This window comes from Montipora capricornis, chromosome 1 (assembly GCF_036669925.1).
Source record: "Montipora capricornis isolate CH-2021 chromosome 1, ASM3666992v2, whole genome shotgun sequence".
NCBI classification, from domain to species: Eukaryota; Metazoa; Cnidaria; class Anthozoa; order Scleractinia; family Acroporidae; genus Montipora; species Montipora capricornis.
The window spans coordinates 43,081,487-43,101,355 of NC_090883.1; the positions used below are offsets into that span (position 1 = coordinate 43,081,487).

The window sequence follows — 19,869 nt, forward strand, 5'->3', positions numbered from 1 at the left end:
TGAAACGTTACAGGCACAATTTCAGGTCATTGATTTAGTTTTCTCGTTTTCAAAAAGGGAACTTTTACTTGAATAGTTTAATTAGATACCAAATCGACAATCCGCTACAGAGTTCTTGGCTTGAGGAGTGATGATTCCCCCGTTTTCAGCGTCGATCGGTAGTTCATTCATTCTTTCCCTTGATTTAAACAAGGTTTCGGGCGATAAAAGGGTGTTTTTTTAATAATCTCCGAATTGTAATTTCAGATTACATGCACATAATCTACAGCAATCGTTCGCGGATTCACTGGACAGTCTTTCTCATATTACGTGCTTCTTAGGTGTATCTACTCTTTCCATGCCTTCCACGTTAACATCTGTGTTTGCCATCTTCCCATCTTCCGTGCATGCTGCTAATAAGTTTTGCGCCCAAACATTGACACTTAAATAAACTACTTGGTTTCGCATATACAGCTCTACTCTGATTGGCTGTTCGCAATTGGATTCAAAGTGGGCGGCATTCAGAAAATATAAGTTTTCGTGCAGGTGGTATTTCACAGCGCGTCTCCCCATTCTTCGTGCGGCTTATGCCTCTCATGCCAACAGTACCACCAGACACAGGCTAATTACTCGTAGCGGTGTTTTGATTGGGCAATACATAACAGAAAGCACGTGGCGGTGTTTTGATTGGGCAATGCAAAATAGAAGGCACGTGGCGCTGTTTACATTAGTTATTAAGAAACGGTCCAGATAAGAACGATAGCAACAACGCAAGCGAACATGTTGGAATTCAATTGGAATGCAAAAAGGTGATAACTTTTCTATTGTCTGTACTTACTTCCGATTGGCTTAAACAGCAAAAGTTAACAAAACTTCATAAAGCAGTATTATATTCATCCTTACTTTCCAACCATCTTCCATATAACAAAATCTGGTCTCATTTTGAATACCACAGAAATCATATGTGGGGAACATGTAAAATTGTAAACGTTTCTTGGCTTTTGTTTTCAACTCTTGTGATTGGTCAAAATCTTTTAACACAAAAAACACCCTTTCAAAATGGGCTGTAAATGAATTTTATTGCGTTAACGGCCTTCCTGTCGGCTTATGCATTCTCTTTGTAAAAATGATAACATTCCTATGTGGGGAAAGCACCGTTGCCGCATAAGAAAAGAAATTGCTATCCACCTTACACGCATCATTACTTAAAAGCAAACCAGGCAGTCCAAAATCATCGAGAGCACTGTGCTGCGTTGTCTGGAGTACTGAAGATCGATGTTGAGCAGTTGGCTCAATCGATTTCTTCTTGGGGCTCTCAAAACACTTACAGAGAAAGGCACACGCTTTTCGCGGTGGCCCCACCCTAAAAGATGTCGAGCGTCAGCGTCGAAACGGGTCGTTCCGCGATTCGAACTGAATGAAACTCAAACGTACACAAATGTAACTGAAATGGACGCAACTATTGAAAGCGAAACAGGTCAAAATACCAATATTTTGATAAGCAGCGGGTACGTTATAAAGAACTACTCTGATGATGACAGCGACAAAGAAAATAACTCGACAACCAACATAGACTCCATACCGGGCCATATTTGACTTCTTCTGAAGACAAAGTAAAAACATTGGCACATCGAACAAATAGCTTCCCGTGGCAGTGTACCATTGACTACGAAGATAACCTTTTTACTACTTTGTCGCCAATTTTCTAAGATAAAAACTTGTTTAGAAAGTCTAAGTTAACAGTACACACCAGGGATACTCCTAAGTATCTGGTTAGAAATTTTCTCACTTTTCCTCGGGCTGCGCTTCAGCCGTTTGATGCATGAGGGCCAGTACTAGTCTCGCGCTTGTCAAGTTGTCTCGTTCATGCCCAAAAAGAATTCTACCATTCCATGACAATGGAAGACGCCAACCGGTCCTACCAGCAAAATACAACATCGATTGAAGATTTTAGCTTTCAAAACTTGCCCAAATCGTATCGGTAGGTCCTGGAAATCGCCCACAGAAAGGGCAGAGAGACAACTTCACTCGTGAACCACCATGTTTACAACAAAGCATTTTAGGCGTCTCAGTCTGCATGAAACCATCTTTCACCTCTGTCTCGAGAAGACCAGACGCGCACGGTTCTTACGTTACCTTTATGCCTGTCATGTCAATTCCTTGGGTAAAGACCAGCATCCGTTTTTTTGGTATGCTACGTATCGGAGAGCCAAACCATTTACGCATGCGCTGACAGAATGTTTCAACAAGAGAGAAAAGCGCAGTACCTCCAGACATGGCGCTGGAGCGTCGTACCAATAGAGTCATCCCGGGATTTCGGCCCGTGTGATCGCTTTTGGACGCAGTTGACCCTTTCCTACTTTCCGATACCGACCTTCCTCCCGGTACGGCAACAGGCAGTTTAAGAAACGACCACGGTTACGGCAACGACAACACCAAAAAGCATGCAGTAATATTATTGGTTAAAAGAGGAAAAATGATCGTGCTGCACGTTCGACACGCATTTTTGTACATTTCTCTCCCGTACTCGTCAAAACAACAACGTAAAATGACTAATTTTCGGGTTTTGACGACAACGTGGACAAACAACAATTAATCTTTCCTTCTTTCTCTTTGCTTCAAATCCGTACGTATCAATCTGGTTAAGGTATACTTCGCTCATGTTGTACAACATAAACAAGGTAGAAACATCGTGAAATACTTAGGATAGCACAAACTAATCGTTTGAAGTGACGTTTTCGTCACCGTAGCCGTCGTGGTCTCTTAAACTCAAAAATCGAAGCATAATTACAATGAACGGTTTATGTGATGTACAATTTATTCTACTTAAGATCGACCAATCATTTAGCAGAACCCAGTCTGATGCTAGCCGGGAGGTCGCGTTAACAACGTCAAGTGTAACCTAGCACAACTTGATCTAGTGTTACGCTGGTATTAATACGGAGCAGCTAGGAAAAACACGTTGGAACAACGGTGTCAAGTGCTAGTGAGACATCAGCCATCATGTATTCGAGTAATCAGTAGTCTTGCCGCGAGTTCACCTATCATATTCAGTTGTGTTTTAAAGTTGCATCAATGAAATGGAAGCGGCTCAGTTTTAAACCAATATTTCACCAAAGAAATGTGACACTTCATGATCAGAAAAAGTATCTTAGGGCGCTTTCCCTTTGAAAGAACTAACCGGCCAGACCGGACATTTGGAAGGACTAACTCCACAACGTCTTCGAATTAACTCACTTTAAGGATGACATATGCTACTCCAGAAGAAATCGAGGGATTATCATCCAAGTGTTCCTTCAAATTGTTCCAGTTTGTTTGCAAACTGACGGGTCTGGCCGGCCAGTTCTGACAAAAGGAAAGCGCCCTTATACTACTCACCAAGGCTTTACGTGAATACAAGCCAGGTTTATCCAGCATGCAGTTAGAATCGACTGAACGAAAGAAGGCGGTCAAAACAACAAAGGGGAAGGGGCTGGGGGCGTACTGCTGGGAAGAGAACGCCTATGGAAATCTTCAGGAGCGAGGTGAAACGAAAAACAAAAGAAACTGCCAATCAAACTCTTACCTCTGAAAGTCTTTGGAGTACGATATTGTGGATTTTAATTTTTAAATTGTTTTTGGATAGATGGCGGATTTCACGAGGTAAACTATTCCAAATTGTTATACCATTCCTTGAAAAGGCTAGGGTTTAATTTGTTTGTCAAGTCTTGAGGGTTCAACAAAATAGTCACCTCTTGAAGATGACCTTGGCCTATGTGAATGAATGCTTGCTTTAGAAATAAATAAATTAGCAATATTAAGAGGCGATAAGTTGTAAGATATGTCATGCATCAGAACAGCAACTGATTTAACGTGGCTCAAACTAGTTTCAACACTTGAAGGAAACGTTCTTATTAGAAGGATTGACACTACAACACTTTATCATTTAACATCAATGTTATGGTACCATATCAATCACCAATTATTGCTGAAAAAAATTCGGTCATTTTTCCGTGGCAACAGGAAAGCCCTGCAAAAACACCCCATATTTTGGCTTTAGCTGCTCATATCTCAAAAACAAACTCAGTTATCCCCATTTTTTATTTCTGAAATGTAATCAGCATGCCAGCTTTTTTGCCAATGAAAAAGACTGATTAAAAGCCGATTAACCGTCTCGAAAAATGACGCTTGGATACAAGGAGATACAATCATTGCAATAGACCTTTTCAAGGTTTCTGACGCCATTTTGGTTGGGGGAGGAGCGGGGGGGGGGGGGGGGCAAACAAAATTATAGAAATTCCCGCGAAATTTGAAGCGATATGAGGACATTTGTAATATCCAGTTTTCAGACGTTGCGCCTTGTACAATGATCTAATTTTCCGTTGAGTGAATGATTTCAATAAAATGACTAAAACTACTTTAAAATTTTTGAAATCTGCCTTTCTGCAGCGGAGTTATAGAGGTTTGAATTCGGCCAAAATCCCATACATTCACTTTAATTTAAGCCGCGTTTGCCCCTCAACCAAGATGGCGTCAGAAAGCATCAAAAGGCCTATTAGAACCAGAACTAATGACCACGTTGCTTTAAGGATTATGCGTGCAGGACGACAAACTTAACCCTTTGGAACAGGGTTTTCCTACTAAAAGTATCATATTTACCGCCACGCTGAGATAGCTCTGTTTTGATTGGCTTTTACAACAGTGGGAGGTGTTTTACAAAAAGATGTACTCGGGAGAGGGTAGACCGTCTAGGCCAATTATGGGAGATAGAGGCTCCCCCAACCCTAACCCCAACCCAGTGGCAAAATTCCATTCCCGGTGATCAAATCCCATCTTCCCAGCCGCAGGCCCAGTGGTTAGGGCGCTTGCCTTGAGATCCGGAGATCCCCTGAGGTTTAAGACCCGCTCTGACCACTCGTCGAATTTGTTCTGGTAGTCCCTGGTTCAACTTCCCAGCTGCACTTGTAAATAGCCAACTGGTTTGCCTCCGGCCAGTTGGGATTCTTAACAGTTGTTGTTGTTGTTGTTGTTATTCCGTGTCGTTGTGTTTCATTGGCCCTGAAAACATGTAACAATTGGGTCAATCCAAGCTCCCATATTTCCCCTACAGGACCCTCTCATAAATCTAAGTACCCACAGGGGCTAAAATTTGTAGCAAAGTCACCACTATATTTAGTCTCCTTCGCAGCCATTATTAGGGTCGTCACGCTACGCTCCTCCCCACTACTCCTCCCCATTTGCTGGGGAGGAGCGTTGCGTGACGACCCTAATAACGGCTGAGAAGGAGACTACACTATATTCCCATATGTACCCAAATCAGGACAGGGTTTCCTCCATCAGGGTAGCTGATGACAAGTTCATTTGTGTCATTTGGGCGCTTGGATAGCTGGCTCTAGGTCCAGCCAGGAACCCATGACCCGGAGCCTACAACTCTACTGTGTTCGTGTAACGGCGTTTTCACAGACCGATTTATTTTTAGATTGAATTTCCCCGCGAATGAGACTCCCACAGGAGCCCGATGACCAATTACAAAAAATTAAGCTGACGTCATAGGGTAACCGAACCGGAACTGCCTTTGTTTTTTCGGGAAAAGATAGTCTAAAAATAGATCGGTCTGTAAAAATGCCGTCACATAGGCCCAGTATGGGAGCTGTAGGCTCCGGGTCATGGGTTCCTGGTCCAGCTCTCTCTCACCGTGTTGTTTCCTTACACGAGAAACTTTCTTCCACACTGTCTCGCTTCACTAAAATGATAGACAAGGATACCGTCCACAAGGGAAAGGGTGGGGAGTAGCAAATGCTCTTAGTTGCTCTGTGCCACAAAAAGCTGGCAGTGTGAGTACCACGTGACTTTGCCTTGCCCATGTCGGCTTTAGCCTTTGGAAGGCCCTCTTTCGTCACTTATTTACACCGTACACAATCATGCAATTCTTGCTTCCATAGTAAAGTATTTGTTCAGTGATAAACTCATGATACTCAATTGCATGTATAAGCTGTTCCCGGAAGCTGTTTTATCAAATTGAGTTTATGACCGTTGATAAAAGAAAGAGGAATCTTCATAAAGGTAAATATTGATCACCATAAGAGGCCAGAAAGCTGATGTATAAAGCTGAAGCTGGAACTTTGATGAAATCCTCACCATTTATCCACCCCAGATCCCGGCCAAAAGTTTACCAGACGAACGAATGGCCTGGGTTCAGGCATGGACAGCGGATGTCATTCTAGAGATATGATCTGCTTATGTATGAAGAAGGAACTGTACCACCACAATAAAGATGGCGGAAGGATTGATCACAGACTGTCGTTTGCTGTTATCCCGCTTTGAAAACCACAAGAGTGTTCGTTTTGAGACATTTTGCGAAATATGGCGAGAGATGAACTTTTCCTTGATTCACTGGTATGCCCTTGTTTTCTTAATGAGCTTTAACAGTGAATTTTTCCTTTTTTACTGCAAGTTATTCATACAGCAGGTTTCTGATAATCAGTAGTGTAGCAGCTCTCGTAACCTGCTTTAGGGCTAAACTTCAGAATACCCCGCCACTTATTTGCGTTTCATTGAATAAGAATAGGCTCTAGTGACAGTATTAAGTCTCGTTCTTCAAAAGATGCCGCATAGGGGAAACAATAGTGGTTAGCTGTGGCGCCCGGGTATCCTGAAGTTGCTCCCCAGAGCTGCTCCATCACCCCTGATAATCTCTGTTTTGATTTCTTCCTAGCGGTGGGAGGGACACAAACAGAAAGATTCAGGTTTGAAATAAGCTTGAGAATTTTTTTTTAATTTGATTTTTGCTTTATATAGGTGCAAAGTTATGCACTCTGGGCTTTTATTTGTTTGTTTGTCATTTATTTGTTTGAGTAAGTTGAACTTTGGCAGTTAGTTAGCTGATGTGGACCTGCTATACCCTCCCACCCATGTACTCACAAAGGACAGCCACAAAACTGGGAACTCCATCTACTACTCTTCTTGAATAGTGTGTGGTTCTTTAACGTTCCCCATTGAAATTATTTATTTTATACATGGAAGATAATTTATTTTGTGAGACGGGGCCCCCGATTTATAGTCCTTATCCGAGAAAACTGTAAAGTCTAACCATAATTTGCAGATGAAATTACAAAGACAGCACTCTCTCCTCAGTTATTTTATGATCCTGAGTTTGGATCGAGCCAGTACTGCCACAGGTGACCCAGGTGCTGCAAGTGGCATTTTCAAAAAAAAAAGTAGTTGTGAGGGAGCAATTTCTGCACAATAGTCTTGGTATAAAATCATTTTATTTAGTAGTGGAAGGGTACCTATGCCAGATATGTCAAATAACTCCAAAATCGAGTTGCAGACATAAGAAATAATTACTACATGACATGTTCTAAGTTTGGAGGCCATTTTATTGTGATTTAATTACCAACTATTGTGCAGAAAACACTCCCTCACAACTACTATTTTTACACTGCCACTTGCAGAGCCTGGGTTAATTGTGGTCCTGCATTGCAGCCCGATGCTCAACCAACTGAGCCACTTGTGTGTGGTTCTTGAACACTCAAAGTATTGCGGGCAAAGGTCAAAGCAAATGGACATTTTTTTTAGGTTAATTAACAAGTTGGAGCAAATGTATGTCTGGTAAAAAAAATAGACTGTAACCATGTGGGTAGGTGCCTAGGGTCAGTACACTTTAGTCTCGATCTGCACCCCACCCCCTTCTCCAAAGGAGAATGTTTTTTTTTTCATTGGGGGTTTGTGATATTTTCTGTTACCGGTAAGAAGCCTACAAAATTTGATCCCCTGAGAGACTTTTTTCAAAGGACATGACAAGATATCAACCATTAGGATTTTATCTTTCAAAGGGCACTTTTCCCTTTATACTTTCGTAATTCAACATAAAAAAAATATCACTATGGTCCAAAACGTTTTTGTCAAACATCTTTGTTACCAAAATAATATCCTTGATTTTTGTTTCAGTTGGTTGACTATCTGTTTCGTATCATAAGTACTTATCTTGATCCTACTCCATGCAGTTTTCCATATCGAATTGGAGCTGTGTATGCTCTATATGCTGTTTATCACACCCAGCTTAATCGACCAAAAGTTAGGGTAGGTAACTCTTCATTGTATTAAAAATGTGTTACTACAATTTTCATGTTCTGTGGAATCTCATCTTCAAGCTCCAACGGCCAAACTCTGCCAAACTTTTTTGCTCTTATCAATCAAACTTCCAACGCCGAGCCAAAAGTTGACCCGGAACCACGGAATAGGATGCCAAAATCAATTGATATGTGATATATATAACCTACCAATCAACATCTTTGGTGCTCATGGTATATTTGTACATTCAAACACAACGTTGATGGAAAAAGACAATGGAATCTGTACAGATCTTTTTACTGAAGAACCTGCAAAAATATATCATAATGGCATTCATAGCTGTGAACTAAACACATGAAAAACTCCATTCACTTTCCGAGGTGCATCTATCTTCCCAGCTATGTTCAGAAATTTGATCGACGATGGAAGCCAAAACGCAGTGTGGGGCTTAGAGCTTGAAGGTGAAATTCCACAGAATGATGAGAATCGCAGTTAGACCTTACCGCTAAAAATAATCTGGAAAGTTGTATTTGAAGATCTCAACAAGTGTCCGCCAAAATTCTTGCAGATTCGGATGACTTTGTCTATGATGAAGGATCTGAAGGAACTTCACAACCAGATCATGGAACAACAGGTTTAGAATAAAATCCCATGCATATAAAGAGTGTTATCATTGGAATTTTGGTAAATTATTTTTTAGTTTGTTTTGTTCTTTACTTAAGGAGACAGTCTAAATTATTTCCAATTTTTTTGTTCATAGCACCACGATGCTGATTATATTCTTCGACTTATGTACAAAGAAAGGGCATTTTTATTTGTTGCAATGCCAATACCGGTATGAAACAACTTAATATTCATGCGTAATGAAAGAATTGTATCATTGCCATTTGTTACATAATGACTTGTTTTACTTTTTGCATCATTTACTCATTATATATAAATAGCCAAATGGTTTGCTTCCGGCTAGTTGTGGTTCTTAACGGTTGCTGTTGAAATGTTCTGTTCTGTGGTGATTGTGTTTCATTGGCCCTGAAAAGCCGCTATGGGGAGTGGTCAATTAAGTATGTATGTTTGTATGACTGTATTATTAAACATCTCAGACGTTAAATTTGTTTGAGATGCTTAAAAATGTCACTAGCATTGATTACCACGTAACATAGAAATTATATAAATTGTTATAAACTTAAGGCTGCCAGATCCCAACTTGAGTATGTGTTGTGGTTTAGAGCCGTCAACATTTTGTACTTACAATCTTTCAACAGCTTGCTTATGGATCAAAAGAAGCCATCACAAGCCAAGAGGAAGGACAAAGCTCTGCATTTGTTGATGATGTTAATGATAATTTAGAGGAAAGATTTAAAGGAGTTGAGGTGATCAACTTCACCAAGTTTATTTTTACTCAATGAACGAAACAAACATAATTCAGAAGGCCTCACACTCTCACCGACTGAGCTAAATTCTCTTAACTAAATGCATAGTGCACATGACCTGAATAGCATCTGAGAAGAAAATATTGTGCTTTCCTTTGTGCAGCAACACCCCTACAAGTGATTAAAAGAGCAAAAGGCTTCTAAAGAATTTAAGAAAATGACGAAACCTTTGAGTTTACAATACATGTTTCGACAGAACCTTCTGCCATCCTCAGTTAGTCAGAATGCAAAGCAATGAAAAGCTGAATTTATAATAAATAGAGAATGCTGATGTGAAAATAGTAACAACGGAATGAAGTATAGCCTGAAAGTGTGAGGATTAAAAAGATAGTTTTAGATTGATGTGGTGTAATTGTTGATCCAAAGAGGGTTGTTCTCTCTGAATATGAATAGCCTCTTTTATCTTGAGTTGAAAACTGGTGGAGGCGTGATCTAAAAAACAATCTGCTGAACATGAGGCGTGACGATGTTAAGAATTCTGCGGATGTTTGACAATGCCACCTTGAATTATACTGTCAATCAACACCATTTAAAAAGGGGTGTTTAGGCTTAAGCACTTTTTGAGACATTCTCATTTCTCTCATTCAAAATACTGTAGTATTTTTAGGGTACAGTCTTGCAGTTAGGGAGTAAAGGAAGACATTAAGTTAGACATTTAAGTGTTGAATTGAGGGAATTTATGTGGGAGCACTTTGTGACATTTTTCATAAAGAATCGAGCATAATTTATCCCGGAAGTACCCATTACTGTTTTGACTGATGACTTTCACTGTTTGTTTTGCACAGAAATTAGATGAGGCTCATAAAAACTACATTCAGATGAAGGCAAAGTTACTGGGGTCAAGAGCCATTTCTAATGATCGACCATTTTCTGCCATCTCTGATAATCTTGTTACAGACATCGCCAGGTATAATTATGTTGTATGCTCAATGATTAAATCCTTGAGCATAAATTTGTGTTGTTAAAGCTCAGATTATTAATTAGTGCAATTTTGACCGAATGAGGAACTTTTTGGGGTGTTTGCGCCAAAACTGCTCAAAACTCTGCCAAAAAGTTGCATAAATTTTTGAATAGCAATGATTACCTTAACCCATTGAGCTCTGGGAGTGAAAAAATTAAGAGATTTATATTCTGTCTAATGCCAGACCATTTTACTTTTCAACTGGGGGCAATCTTAGGGTGTTGAAGTGTCAATGGCTCAAGCCCATTGAGCTCTGGGAATGAAAAAATTAAGAGATTTATATTCTGTCTAATGCCAGACCATTTTACTTTTCAACTGGGGGCAATCTTAGGGTGTTGAGGTGTCAGTGGGGTTAAGCTGTCAAAAAATGCCCCTGCCATAAATTTAACCCATTGACCCCTGGGAGTGAGACTTAACAGATTTTTACTCTGTCTGACGCTAGACAACTTTATCTGTCAACTAGTGGTGTCCCAGGGCATTTGAGGTGTCAATGGGTTAAACAGTTAATCCTTTGCTATCTCAGACTGTTCTATGCAAAGATGCAAAGATAAATGAATTTAACGCCCCACCCTCCTCTTGTTTTGCATGACATTTGCACATGCAATGTCCTTTATTTAAGTAACTCTGTTTGTTTTCATCTTCCCCTTTGGTATTGGACAGTGAGTAATTTTTGTGACCTCCTTGCCTGCAAGCGAGAGCTTGCTTGCAGGCTAGTGACCTCCAAACCCATTTAAAAGCCATTGACTCGATCCTCAGTCTTGAGACTGAATAGATTTTACTCCGTCTAACTCCAGACAATTTTACTTGTCAGTGGGGGGTAGTTCATGAGTTGATGGTTTAACAACTGCTTCATCCACTCAGAAACTATGTCCTCTTCTTACAATGTGTATAATATATAGATTTAGCCAAGCCTAAATGCGGATCTAGCCATGATTTCTAACCCCAGAAAGCAATATAGTGTACATGGAAATAATTTATTATATGTTTCTGCATGAAGTACAAAATTAATCATCATTACTGCATACAGTTTATGGTGATCAAACAGATCAAATGCCTTTGAGCTGACAGCAGTAAACAAACAATTAAGCCTTGCAAACAATAACCAACAATTTTTATCAACAACTAAAACTGAATTACATGCACAGTCATCTCTTTCACAACATTTTCCATTTGACAGACAATCCTTTACTCCCTCTCTCTTCAGTTTAGAACAACGGTAAAATTACAAAGTCAACCTAAAGCATAGTAAATTTGCTTACTCAACTGCAATTTCACAGTCAAACAAAGCAGCTCATGACTGGACATCCATTTCACACAAAAAGCCTATTTAAATGTGATTGTTGAACTATTATATAATAATCTCTGTCAACACGGAATTGCAGACGTTTTTAGGCCTTCTTCGTTTTTTAGTGAGTTTTACAAAATATGTGAGGCAGCGAGGCGTATATTAAGAAGGAAAACATTACCTGCAAGCAAACTGTTGTAAATAAGTGTTTTGTCTCTTGCTCTGTTTCTCTCATTCTCTCTTTTTGCTCATTTTTTTTGCAAAAATGAATTTAATTTAATGTATTTTTTTAAGTATTTAAAAGCCATTTTACGTGGTAAAAACCCTTTCTACCAAGGCTGCTGCCTAAGAAAATTTTAAAGGGGCCCTCAGAGCTAAACGCTGAGAACTTAGGAGCCCAACATATGAAGTGAAAGGTGTTGCTGTGAAAAATTAAGGAGCCCAGAGCTATTCTTTGGGAGCCCCAGGCTACCGGGCTCCTGTTAGGCAACAGCCTTGTTTCTACCCTAGATTAATTATTTGCATACAGTGTAATCTATCCAAAGATAATTATAACGCATTATTTAAATAAAATTATCTTTTCATCTCTAAAATAGTCATGAAAATAATATGGGTGGTATCAAAATTATTTAACCTGTACCCCATGAAAAAGCAAAGAACTATTGGTACCAGTATTTTTGAGAGTTAAAAGTCCCATCACTAATCAGTTCTGCACAGAAAGAGTGGTTTTGAGTTTTATGTAAAGAACTTTATTAAATTTATAAGGATTACTATGTTTGGTGAGCATTTGCAGGATAGCACTAGTCTGAGAGTTGTTTCATGATTTGCTTACTTGATTTTTTTCAATATTTATTAAGTGAATTACAGAAATTTGATGAATGGAAGCGTACACGATGCCAAAAGGTAGGGAAGATTCTACAGTGTGTTTTACTTGCAATTTATTATTACTATAATTGTTAATAGCAAGATTATTTCAGATGATCAAAAGCATTAATTTGGACATATGAAAAACTTTTAACAGCATGTTTTGGAGAGAAAAACTGGAACATCCTTGTCATTACCAAACACTGGCAGTGCTGAATCTGTTAACAACCCAAATGCACCAGACAAAGAAACAAATCCCACAGTGACAAGCACTGTGGAAAAGGTGAGATAAGAAGTTATATTTTGTTTATAAGTAACAACATTCATTTATTAACATATTGAGATCCCTTGCTGATGACTTACTTGTATTACCCAAAACAACCGGGGTAAACTCAGTTCTAAGGCAATGGTCAAGCATCAGATTACAACTTGGCAGGTTGTGTGTTTATTAAATAATTAATACCTGCCAAACCAACCCTCAGCTCAAAATCATGAAAGAAATGAGGAGAAAACACTATTATTGTAATCAATCTGCAAGTGGTTAGACTTTCAAGTCTTTTTGAATATGAATCCTAAACTATAGGTCTCATGTCTTAGTCACTTGATTGTTCACAAATTCACAAAATCCTGAAATCCTATGACATGTTGAAGAACCCACAAACCTATTCACATAGAGCTAACAAAGCATAGAAATCCAGATGTTTTGGTTTGTCCTCTCCATCAGATGTGGCTGGCTTGGTGTGTTATCTCTGAAAGGCTTGTGGTGAATAAGGACAAGACTAGTATAAATGTCAATTGCAATTGCATTTTTTTTTTATCCTTAGCTGTCCATTTTTCTATGTCTTCTATAATTATAAAGAGGGTTCCCATCATGTCGCTTGTCTGAATTTTAAAAGGTCTCATGTCGGTGCCTTGTCAATGTTGCGCTCAGAAATTTAAAGGAAGGATGTTGTTTGTTGTGATTTCACTTTAAGTGCTTTTGCTACTTTTTAGGCCATGTCGCTTGCCCTGACAGAGCCTCTATTTTGATGAAATGACTAGTTGCTCTGACAGGCTAATGCTTGAAACGCTAGCTTCTAAATTTCCTTATGGTGTTCAGTTTACCATATCAACCCAGTTGACAAACCATTTCTATTTTTAAATGTGTAATTTGGATTAATTTGCAAGGCTGTCAAGTGCACGTTTTTCAATGTCCAACCCCATACAAATTCAGGAAATTGTCAGTCTGCAAGTCAGTCATAATGAACATTATTTAAAGATTGACGTCGCATGGAAAAATATTCAATTTCACTTCAATAAGCAAAGGCCATGTAGGCAAAAACAATGATAAATCATTATTATTCTATGATGCTGGGGGAATCTGCTGAGCGCTGCAGGGTTTACTGAATCAGATGTAATAGACGAACACTACAGATATCTTCATCATTATTATTCGCGACTGTTAACGCAAAGTATTTTTTACTTAAGGAAAGTGCTGCAAAGGGTTCGAGGATAAATGAAATTAAGAAGCGATCATTTGCTTCAGTGTCTAAGGTAGGTAGAAAATATTTTTCTGCAAACTGTTGTTCTAATAGGTATACTGTAAAGCCATTCCAACAGTTTATCTTGTCATAGTAGTGTTTGAATGTCTAGCAACATTTTCCTCAGGTTTCAAAGAGTATGAGACATCTTCAACCAACCAAAGACTCTTCAGATGAGGAAAATAAATCAAGGAAAAGGGGTACAAAGAAGTGAATGCTAGGAATGCAAGGAAAACACAGCTACCCTTGTAGTGAAGAGAGGAGGTCTTTCAGAAAACAACACTCCTTACAAGACAGCTGAAATATTAATTTATTGTTTATTGTTGATAAAGTTGTACAGCCTAATTTTCTATTATTATAATACTAAATATAGTTTATTGTACAAAGAGTACACTATTATTTCCCGTAGAAACCTTAAGAAGACCAGACAGTGGCAAAATATATTTTCATACAAAAAATTGTATTGGTACACTTAAGCATGTTTGTATTATGTTAACATGATTTTTACATATTAACTCAAAATCTTTCTACTATGACGCCCTGTCACGCATGCAAAGTCACCCTTGTAGTGAGAAACCCTCATTCTGTTTTTGTCAATAATGAGAACCAAGCTTTTTACTAGGCAAGAGCCTTTTCTTTTTTGGATCTTGTCATCTCTTATGTCACAAAGAATATGGTGGTACATTGTAGTTAAACTTGTGGTAAAATTTCAAAATCTAACATTTCATACTCATATTTATGACAAATATTATGATTTTATTGATACGCTAAGGGAAACAAAGTTCAAGTAGCTTTCGCATAATTCCTTTTTCTTTCTTGGGAGATAAATGCCAATTTCCAGCCACTGTTTGGGGTTAATAAAGCGGCAAACTGAGTCCCAAAATATTGATTAGTTTTGCCAAAAGGAGAGAGAGACCAATAAATTGAAAAAAAAGCAGACAAAAATTCCTCCAGTATTTTATATTCCTTAGCCCTCCTTTTCTATCATTTGTATTTTTCTATTTGGATACCAGTACTTCACTCCCCAAGTTTCAAGGAATTTGACTGCAGTTTCACAGTAAGTTCATGAAAAAGTTGTTTGAACCCTTTTGCTTGCAGTCCATATTAAAAACAATTCAGGTAGTATGTCTACTAAAGTCAATGTTAGTCAAAGTCCTTCTGGTGGGGCACTGGGAGTTCTCTCGATGAAATTATAAGGCGGAGGATAAAATCGTGAACTATCATACTGTTGTGATTCAAACTCCCTTGTCTCTGTAAAATGTGGAGGTTCTCGTGCAAATGGCACTTGTGGCGGTTGTTGGGGGATGTAATACTCATCCCCGTACTTGACAAATGCACCAGGTAGGGGCACATATCTGCCCTCAATAGATTCTTTAGAATGCTGTCTGTGGTAACGAAGCCAACAGCAGACAAGGATAAGGAAGAAAAACAAAAGTCCCATCGTCAGCCTGGAATGAAGAGACAAAAATGAATGAACTTTCCCTTGCTAAGTTATAGGAATTTAGGAAAGGAGTGTCTAGTCATTCTAGCGCTGGAGAACTAATTGGGGACACTGTAAACTGAAATTAACAATTAACGCAAAACCAGAGTACCCGGAGAAAACTTCACGGTGCACAGTAGAGAACCAACAAACTCAACTCACATATGACACCGAGTCTGGGAATTGAACACAGGCACATTGGTGGGAGGCGAGTGCTCTCACCACTGCAACATCCCTTAAGGTCTTGTTTTGTGTGGATCAATAATAATAATATTTATAAGTGCCTATGGTAGGAGCCTTTCTAGAGGTGGTGAGCAACGATCAGTGTGGCAGTACATGGTACGTTTATGTGTTGATGTTCATGTTGGTATAATTTTATTGCAGAAAGGGGCAAATAATAATTGGAGTGGCCCACATATTGAGAACTTGAGCGATAAAGAAATTTAATGAATAAACAATAATGATGACAACATAATAAAAGTTCTACGTTTCCTGGGTTGGTTTAACTTCCATGGAATCAGGTCATAATGGATGAAAAGTGAGGGTAATCAATTTTACTGTGATTTTCATGATTCTGCGGAATCTCATCTTCAAGCGTCAACTGCCAAACTGCGTTTTGGCTTACATCAATTAAACTTCCAACACCAAGCCAAGAGTTGACCCGAAACCAAATGCTTTTTTTTTATGTGTGACATAACCTACCAATCAGCATCTTTGGTTCCCACGGTATCATACAATCGAACTTGATGCCATCGATGGAAAGCAATGGAATCTGTATGAAGGTTTTTACTGAAGAACCTCTTAAAAGAAATCATAATGGTATTCGAGCTGTGAACTAACAAAAACTCCAATTCACTTTCTTGAGGCGGAGTCAATCTTCCCAGCTAAGTTTGGGAATTTGATTGATGGAAGCCATACACAGTTTGGCGCTTAAGTGTGATATTCTGCAGAATTATGAAAATCACAGTAAGGGCAGCTGTCATTTGCAAATAGCGTTATTAAGTCAACAGTGTCAAATTCACTCACCATAGGTACCAGTAATCTGTTAGATAATCGCAGCACATATCGTAGCCACAGCAGTACTCATTGTAATTGCACCTTTAATAAAAGTAAAAAAAAAAGTCATCAACATTCTTGGCACCTTGGATCATAATAATTTTTTATTGGACAAGAAAGGCTCAATGGGTGAGGGTCAATTCTTGAATGGCTGGTAGGGCAGTTGGTGGCTAACCTGGCAAATAGGCATTGGGTGAAAAATTGTAAACCCATAGACTGAAATGCAAAAATGTCCGCCAGCAAATTATTCTTTTGTCTTTGTGAAAATTAGTCTTCAGGACTAGCCTCGTTTTACAGCCAAAATTCTTTCAATTTTACACTTGTTAACAAGGCCATCAGGCTAGTTAACACAAAGACAAAAGAATAATGTCATTTATTGCCGGCAATTTTTGCATTTGGTCTACGACAGGATTTTTTTCAACCGTCCCTACCCCAAGTTCTTTTTGGGTCTTTTTGCATTCAAAGGCCCGGAGGAAAAAGGTGATAAGAAATATGATTAAGGAAGAGATTTTGACCAGGTGAGAACATTTTGCCCTCTTCAGCTGACTACTTGGGAAAACACTGGATTCTAAAGACACATGACTGTGAAAAAGAAGTTGCTACTTGGGAGCTTAGGTTGAGTAGGCCCTGTTGAACTGGCATATTATTTTTATGTCATTTTTGCAGTAAAATGGGTCAACCTCAGAGCTCAGATGAGTGCAAACTGTAGTCATCGTCGTAGTAATAATAGGGGTGATTTTGCCAAACTTCTAGGACTTTAAATTCTAGCCTATGTGCTGGTAACTTTTCTTGCTAGGAGATCACGGCAGAGATCATTTAGACGACTGATTAACCACAAAAGAAATTTTGAATTATAAGCCAGGGTAGAAACAAATGCACCCAAAATTTGCTTGACAGAGACAAACTTTCTCGGACTATTGCTGCTGGGTCCCAAATGAGCATTTGCTTACCAATCCGCATGACACTGATGGGATCCCTCCACCTTCAAAAGGAGACAAACATAGTGGAGTTGAGTTAACTTGTTGACTTAGCTTCTGGTTTGGAGTATCTGTAATTGAGGCAGGTTACTTTTGAGGAGTGAGATAGCATTAATAAAACATGAAATTCACATGTAAAGTGTTCTGCTTTGAATACTTTAAAAGCTGAAGTTGCTCTGGGTAAAACCTGTTTCATTCTTGTTTTCTTTGCTCAGCCAATCAGAAATCATTACTGTTGCAAGGATAAACACAAAACAACATGCAAGCTAGATGAGAGCAATCATGTTTTACTGCACCAGACAGTTATGAAAGGTACTGGTGTAGAAAGAAATAACAACTAAGAAATTAAAAGTCATATGGCTCAAAGAAAAGTGATCAGCGAAAATAATAAATTACAGTTCCATTGCCAATAAAATCTGTTTAAAATGTGAAAAATTAAAAAAATAAAGGCAACTTAAATATCAGATACAACATAAAATTCAATTAGTAAGAATGATAAAAGAAAATTAAATTCTAACAATAAAAACAGTATAACCATGTCGAAGACCTCCACTGAACTGGTTGGTGTCAATTGGTGTGACATTCACAATTTTTTATAGCGGGTTCAAATGATTTTAATGGGGATTGCAATGAACAATGTAAAAAACACATTTTCAACTTCCTTGCTGACTGCTTGCAAATGGCCAAGTGGTCTGCCCTCTGCCAGTAGTTGTGTTTGTTTTGCTGGCCTTGAAAAGTCCAGAAAGGTAGCAGACAGTCAAGGAAATTATGATAAATTATATATTGATCAGTGGCTTGGTTCTATAACACACTGACAACAAAATATAAGACTTCTACATTCAAAGGCAAGGTCTTTAATCTACGATCCTATTCCAAAAAGACGAAAAAACCGTAGAGCAATTTCCAGAGGCGACAGTCTGTCCTCGCTTGCGTTTAGAACAAACGTCGTGGAGGAAACAGCGCGATGGAAATTTGATATCAAAACCCATCACTCCTAAATTATAACGTAATTGATTTAATAATATATTTGTCTTTTAAATTGTACTTTTAGCTGCATGTTCGAATTCTCATCAACTTCTTCTATTGGACTGAATTGAATGGACGACATTTTTCAGGCTAAAGGAAAAGGCCATGGAAACAGGATAAATTAACACTCGCGCGCCTGAAAGAATTAGAGGGAGAAGAAAATATACTATTTCCTGGTTTACCACTGCGATAATGTATTTCAAATTAAATAGTTATGTATTTTTGCAAAAGATAAACTAACTTTTTACTAACTTTAGGTTACCAGAGATTTAATAGCTTCATTCGAAATATTATGCTGTACATGTAACTGGCAAGCTGCTACAGTCATGTGCGTTTTCTAACTTCTGAAATGGTTTACTTTTGACAGTAGGGTTGACATCAACTATTCAAAATCCTTAAATATACTTTTATAAACATGCAATTTTGCACGAAGTTCATGATGGTTCTTTTTTACAACAAAATTAAGATTTGAGGATTAGGCATCACATTCAACACGTCAAGTTAACACTACTACATTGAAATGATGTGTAATTTCCTTGTAACGATTAATTTAAACCTCACCCAAAATATAGACATGTAGACCAAAAAAGCGGTACGAATGCACGAAGGAATGAAGCCTTTGGGGAAAAAGATCCAAATATCAGCAGCCATTCGACATACATTCAATTCAATGCGTATGATCTATTGTAGCTCAGACGTGTATCACTGTAATAAATGCGCATATTTTGAAACCGTCTACTTCCAAATTCGTCACGCACACTAAGGTCGTCATGCAATGCCGATGAGTTGCGTGACGCCCATATAAAAGTATCAAAGCGACAGAAAAAGAGGAGTATATATGAAAAAAGGAAAATGAATATTTGCAGATACAAGTGACCACTTCAATGTCTAGTCTGAGACCGACGTTGTTGCCCGAAAAATGCCTTTTGCGAATGAGTAGTCTGCGTGGCAGGCGTTCCTGTTCGAAAGAAGAGCTCCCAAACGATTTTCCGTAAACAGGCCGCGCGAAAGTTGGGTCGACCCAACTTTCGCGCGGCCTGTTTACGGAAATTGGGAGCTCTTCTTTCGAACAGGAACGCTTGCTACGCAGGCTACAGGCGACGGGTAGCGAAAGGGAACACTCGAGGAGGGCGCGCGCGGACGAAGGAACGGGAACGGTCTAGTCATTAAAAATGCGAGGATCGTCTGCCCGCACTTCAAACAAGCATTTCTTTCATTTAGCTATTTTACTCTTGGTTT

General features: G+C 38.8%; 2 protein-coding genes across 2 annotated transcripts; one reads left to right on the forward strand and one right to left on the reverse strand.

Moving 5' to 3' along the window:
- The first annotated feature begins 6,221 nt into the window (after window positions 1–6,221).
- Window positions 6,222–15,265, forward strand: LOC138045133 (snRNA-activating protein complex subunit 1-like). Its single transcript, XM_068891535.1, has 11 exons — window positions 6,222–6,354; window positions 6,674–6,704; window positions 7,909–8,040; window positions 8,600–8,665; window positions 8,792–8,866; window positions 9,294–9,401; window positions 10,247–10,368; window positions 12,565–12,610; window positions 12,729–12,854; window positions 14,039–14,104; window positions 14,219–15,265. Exons 1-11 carry the CDS (start codon window positions 6,233–6,235, stop codon window positions 14,303–14,305), a joined length of 981 nt encoding a protein of 326 aa, XP_068747636.1. The 5' UTR covers window positions 6,222–6,232; the 3' UTR covers window positions 14,306–15,265.
- On the reverse strand, window positions 14,378–19,370 carry LOC138045143 (uncharacterized). The gene is made up of 4 exons (XM_068891546.1): window positions 19,192–19,370; window positions 17,578–17,609; window positions 16,598–16,669; window positions 14,378–15,539 (listed from the first exon to the last, which is right to left on the reverse strand). The coding sequence occupies exons 1-4, from the start codon at window positions 19,279–19,281 to the stop codon at window positions 15,239–15,241; spliced, it is 495 nt and encodes a 164-aa protein (XP_068747647.1). The 5' UTR covers window positions 19,282–19,370; the 3' UTR covers window positions 14,378–15,238.
- Between the last annotated feature and the right edge of the window lie 499 nt (window positions 19,371–19,869).

Excerpts from the sequence above, each read along its gene's own strand:
- LOC138045143 (XM_068891546.1), bottom strand. The coding sequence starts at position 19,281 with ATGGCTGCTGATATTTGGATCTTTTTCCCCAAAGGCTTCATTCCTTCG. Across the intron at positions 16,670-17,577 it reads CATCAGTGTCATGCGGATTG|GTGCAATTACAATGAGTACT; the intron begins GTAAGCAAATGC and ends CTTTTATTAAAG. Across the intron at positions 15,540-16,597 it reads ACAGATTACTGGTACCTATG|GCTGACGATGGGACTTTTGT; the intron begins GTGAGTGAATTT and ends TCTTCATTCCAG.
- LOC138045133 (XM_068891535.1), top strand. The coding sequence starts at position 6,233 with ATGGCGGAAGGATTGATCACAGACTGTCGTTTGCTGTTATCCCGCTTT. Across the intron at positions 8,041-8,599 it reads TTAATCGACCAAAAGTTAGG|ATTCGGATGACTTTGTCTAT; the intron begins GTAGGTAACTCT and ends AAATTCTTGCAG. Across the intron at positions 14,105-14,218 it reads CATTTGCTTCAGTGTCTAAG|GTTTCAAAGAGTATGAGACA; the intron begins GTAGGTAGAAAA and ends CATTTTCCTCAG.